This window comes from Nerophis lumbriciformis, linkage group LG17, assembly GCF_033978685.3.
Source record: "Nerophis lumbriciformis linkage group LG17, RoL_Nlum_v2.1, whole genome shotgun sequence".
Classification (NCBI taxonomy): Eukaryota; Metazoa; Chordata; class Actinopteri; order Syngnathiformes; family Syngnathidae; genus Nerophis; species Nerophis lumbriciformis.
The window spans coordinates 13,747,501-13,752,500 of record NC_084564.2 but is presented as its reverse complement, the minus strand read 5'-3'; the positions used below and the strand labels follow the sequence as shown (position 1 = coordinate 13,752,500).

At 41.1% G+C, this 5,000-nt stretch overlaps 1 protein-coding gene across 2 annotated transcripts in view; it reads left to right on the top strand.

The window, feature by feature from the left end:
* Positions 1–5,000, top strand: part of stard13b (StAR related lipid transfer domain containing 13b) — a 242,765-nt gene that overhangs the window by 56,187 nt on the left and 181,578 nt on the right. For both annotated transcript variants that reach the window (XM_061972527.1, XM_061972526.1), the window contains exon 4: positions 1,515–1,658. In XM_061972527.1, coding sequence (XP_061828511.1) covers positions 1,515–1,658 — 144 coding nt within the window. The remainder of the gene's footprint in view (positions 1–1,514; positions 1,659–5,000) is intronic.

Below are 5,000 nucleotides of genomic sequence, written 5' to 3'. Positions count from 1 at the left end.
GCATTTCCTTTGGAAATCGAGGTCCCAGAGTCTGGAGGAAGACAGGAGAGGCACAGGATCCACGTTGCCTGAAGTCTAGTGTAAAGTTTTCACCATCAGTGATGGTTTGGGGTGCCATGTCATCTGCTGGTGTCGGTCCACTCTGTTTCCTGAGATCCAGGGTAAACGCAGCCGTCTACCAGCAAGTTTTAGAGCACTTCATGCTTCCTGCTGCTGACCTGCTCTATGGAGATGGAGATTTCAAGTTCCAACAGGACTTGGCGCCTGCACACAGCGCAAAATCTACCCGTGCCTGGTTTACGGACCATGGTATTTCTGTTCTAAATTGGCCCGCCAACTCCCCTGACCTTAGCCCCATAGAAAATCTGTGGGGTATTGTGAAAAGGAAGATGCAGAATGCCAGACCCAAAAATGCAGAAGAGTTGAAGGCCACTATCAGAGCAACCTGGGCTCTCATAACACCTGAGCAGTGCCAGAAACTCATCGACTCCATGCCACGCCGCATTAACGCAGTAATTGAGGCAAAAGGAGCTCCAACCAAGTATTGAGTATTGCACATGCTCATATTTTTCATTTTCATACTTTTCAGTTGGCCAACATTTCTAAAAATCCCTTTTTTGTATTAGCCTTAAGTAATATTCTAATTTTGTGACACACGGAATTTTGGATTTTCATTTGTTGCCACTTCAAATCATCAAAATTAAATGAAATAAACATTTGAATGCATCAGTCTGTGTGCAATGAATAAATATAATGTACAAGTTACACCTTTTGAATGCAATTACTGAAATAAATCAAGTTTTTCAAAATATTCTAATTTACTGGCTTTTACCTGTATATATGTATATATACATATATATATATATATATATATATATATATATATATATATATATATATATATATATATATATATATATATATATTTTTTTTTTATATATGCTGTATATATATATTCAATTTTCCGTTCATATTTTTACCCAGCTACATGTTTTTTATTTATTGGAAAAGAAAAGAAAATTCATATCAACAACACATTTTTAGACATAATTGTATAATTACTGACATTACATATACACTGTATGTTACATATTATACTGTATAACAATGATAAATCTATTTTGGCTAAATACGCACACACACACACACACACACACACACCTATATATATATATATATATATATATATATATATATATATATATATATATATATATATATATATGTATATATATGTATGTATATATATGTATGTATATATATATATATATATGTATATATATATATATATATATGGTGTCTGCTACTTTAGAAGTGCTACAGCTGTGCCGTTTTGCGTTGAAAAGGGTTCAAAAGCTGATAATTAAATATAAAAAAATACTTGAGTGAAATTAAGACCTATCCAGTAATTGAAGACAAAAAGCTCAACAATGAACTGAACTATGGATTCGACTCCTTGCTGACACAATTTGTTACTTTTCCCGTCTTCATTTCCTCTCTCCTATTCCTGACAGGCGTCCCCACTGCCGACGTCTCCCTGGTGTGAGTCAATGAGTCAGCTGATGCGGAAGCTGGACCAGCTCCATTTGGACATCGAGGAGGCTCTGAGCGCTGGCTCCTCCCCCTCTGACACACCTTGCACCACCCGCAAGAAACAGGTGAGTTTCTCAAACTACCGGTCAAGTTTAACGATCAAAGTTATAGCGCACCAAGAAAACAAACATACTAAAAGTATGTTTGTATTATGGTCCAGTGAAAATTAGATAAATGCTTTAAAATGTAATACCGGAAATGATCAGTATCGGTTTCAAAAAGTAAAATGTATGACTTTTTAAAACGCCGCTGTAGGGAGTGGTACACGGACGTAGGGAGAAGTACAGAGCACCAATAAACTTTAAAGGCACTGGCTTTGCGTGCCGGCCCAATCACATAATATCTACGGTTTTTCACACACACAAGTGAATGCAAGGCATACTTGGTCAACAGCCATACAGGTCACACTGAGGGTGGCCGTATAAACAACTTTAACACTGTTACAAATATGCGCCACACTGTGAACCCACACCAAACAAGAATGACAAACCCATTTCGGGAGAACATCTGCACCGTAACACAACATAAACACAGAACAAATACCCAGAACCCCTTGCAGCACTAACTCTTCCGGGACGCTACAATATACACCCCCCGCTACCCCCTCAACCCCGCCCCTCCCAACCCCGTCCACCTCAACCTTCTCATGCTCTCTCAGAGAGAGCATGTCCTAAATTCCAAGCTGCTGTTTTGAGGCATGTTAAAAAAAAAAAATGCACTTTGTGACTTCAATGATAAATATGGCAGTGCCATGTTGGCATTTTTTTTCCATAACTTGAGTTGATTTATTTTGGAAAACCTTGTTACATTGTTTAATGCATCCAGCGGGGCATCACAACAAAATTAGGCATAACAATGTGTTAATTCCACGACTGTATATATCGGTATCGGTTGATATCGGAATCGGTAATTAAGAGTTGGACAATATCGGAATATCGGATATCAGCAAAAAAGCCATTATCGGACATCTCTAGTGAAAATGAATGTCGTTAATTTGTGGTAGGGCTTTAAACGCTTTTTTAAGACATCCTAGCAAACATATAATACACATTTCCGCAAAGCTTCATCATCAATAGACACGTTTTTCTTGATGGCGGCCATGTTTTTCAATCAACCTTGGTAATATTCTAATGTTGTGGTGATTCACCCTAAAGGTACACTACTTTACTCAAGGCATTGACAGACATTTCACACAATATACATTTTAAGTTAAAGTTAAAGTACCAATGATTGTCACACACACACTAGGTGTGGTGAAATTTGTTTTCTGCATTTGACCCATCCCCTTGATCACCCCCTAGGAGGTGAGGGGAGCAGTGGGCAGCAGCGGTGCCGCGCCCGGGAATCATTTTTGGTGATTTAACCCTCAATTCCAACCCTTGATGCTGAGTGCCAAGCAGGGAGGTAATGGGTCCCATTTTTTATAGTCTTTGGTATGACTCGGCCGGGGTTTGAACTCACAACCTACCGATCTCAGGGCGGACACTCTAACCATTAGGCCACTTTCATTAACAGCGCCCCCATGTGGTGTATTTCTCCGAAAAGTAATAGCCCAGACAATGCAGTCGGGTGCATGTTTTGACCAGTTTTTACTAGAGATGTCCGATAATGGCTTTTTTGCCAATATCCGATATTGTCCAACTCTTAATTGCCGATTCCGATATCAACCGATACCGATATATACAGTCGTGGAATTACAACATTATTATGCCTAATTTTGTTGTGATGCCCCGCTGGATGCATTAAACAATGTAACAAGGTTTTCCAAAATAAATCAACTCAAATTATGGAAAAAAATGCCAACATGGCACTGCCATATTTATTATTGAAGTCACAAAGTGCATTATTTTTTTTAACATACGGTACCTCAAAACAGCAGCTTGGAATTTGGGACATGCTCTCCCTGAGAGAGCATGAGGAGGTTGAGGTGGGCGGGGTTGGGGGCGTTGTTGAGGTGGGGGTGTAGAGGGTAGCGGGGGGTGTATATTGTAGCTGCAAGGGGTTCTGGGTATTTGTTCTGTTGTGTTAATGTTGTGTTACGGTGCAAAAATGTGTTTGTCATTCTTGTTTGGTGTGGGTTCACAGTGTGGCGCATATTTGTAACAGTGTTAAAGTTGTTTATACGGCCACTCTCAGTGTGACCTGTATGGCTGTTGACCCAAGTATGCGTTGCATTCACTTGTGTGTGTGAAAAGCCGTAGATATATACAGTCGTGGAATTAACACATTATTATGCCTAATTTTGTTGTTATGCCCCGCTGGATGCATTAAACAATGTAACAAGGTTTTCAAAAATAAATCAACTCAGGTTATGGAAAAAAATGCCAACATGGAACTGCCATATTTATTACTGATTTTTAACATGCCTCAAAACAGCAGCTTGGAATTTGGAACATGCTCTCCCTGAGAGAGCATGAGGAGGTTGAGGTGGGGGGTAGGGGGTAGCAGGGGGTGTATATTGTAGCGTCCCGGAAGAGTTAGTGCCGCAAGGGGTTCTGGGTATTTGTTCTGTTGTGTTGAGGTTCTGTTACGGTGTGGATGTTCTCCTGAAATGTGTTTGTCATTCTTGTTTGGTGTGGGTTCACAGTGTGGCGTATATTTGTAACAGTGTTAAAGTTGTTTATACGGCCGCCCTCTGTGTGACCTGTATGGCTGTTGACCAAGTATGCTTGCATTCACTTGTGTGTGTGAAAAGCCGTAGATATTATGTGATTGGGCCGACACGCCAAGGCAGTGCCTCTAAGGTTTATTGGCGCTCCGTACTTCTCCCTACGTCCGTGTACCACTCCGTACAGCGGGGTTTAAGTCATAAATTGAACTTTTTGAAACCGATACCGATAATTTCCGATATTACATTTTAAAGCATTTATCGGCCGATAATATCGGCAGTCCGATGTTATCGGACATCTCTTGTTTTTACCCTTTTGTGTGCGGTGTTTCAGGACTAGAAGAGTTTAGTTCATGCTTTGACGCGACCGTTATGGACATGTGCTGTGCAGTATGAAGCAGCCTGCTGCTGGGACATCCAGAACATTCCTGCATTCTTGGTCATGCTGTCAGTCCTTCTTTAAATCCATGAAGAGTGCTCTGTCCAGCACCCTTATTCAGGCCAGGAGCGAAAATACAGCCAGCTGGCTTTCAAGTTTTAAAGACGTGGTCTTCTTCTAATCTCGTTGCATCTGGGGACACGGTCCCCGCTTGGACACAGCCATCTTTGTCGGGGGCCGCCCTTCTAACTTTGCCCTGTTTTTCCTGATGGAGGCCTGCACGTCCTCAGCGTGACACTGCAGCCAAGAACAGGCGGCCATTGTGCTGGCGGAGGTAGCATTTAGGGACAAAAGTCTTCTTTTCGGGGGTCCATGTGTGTGTGAGGCTGCACAGAGACGCTGTTGTGTTTTGTATGATGG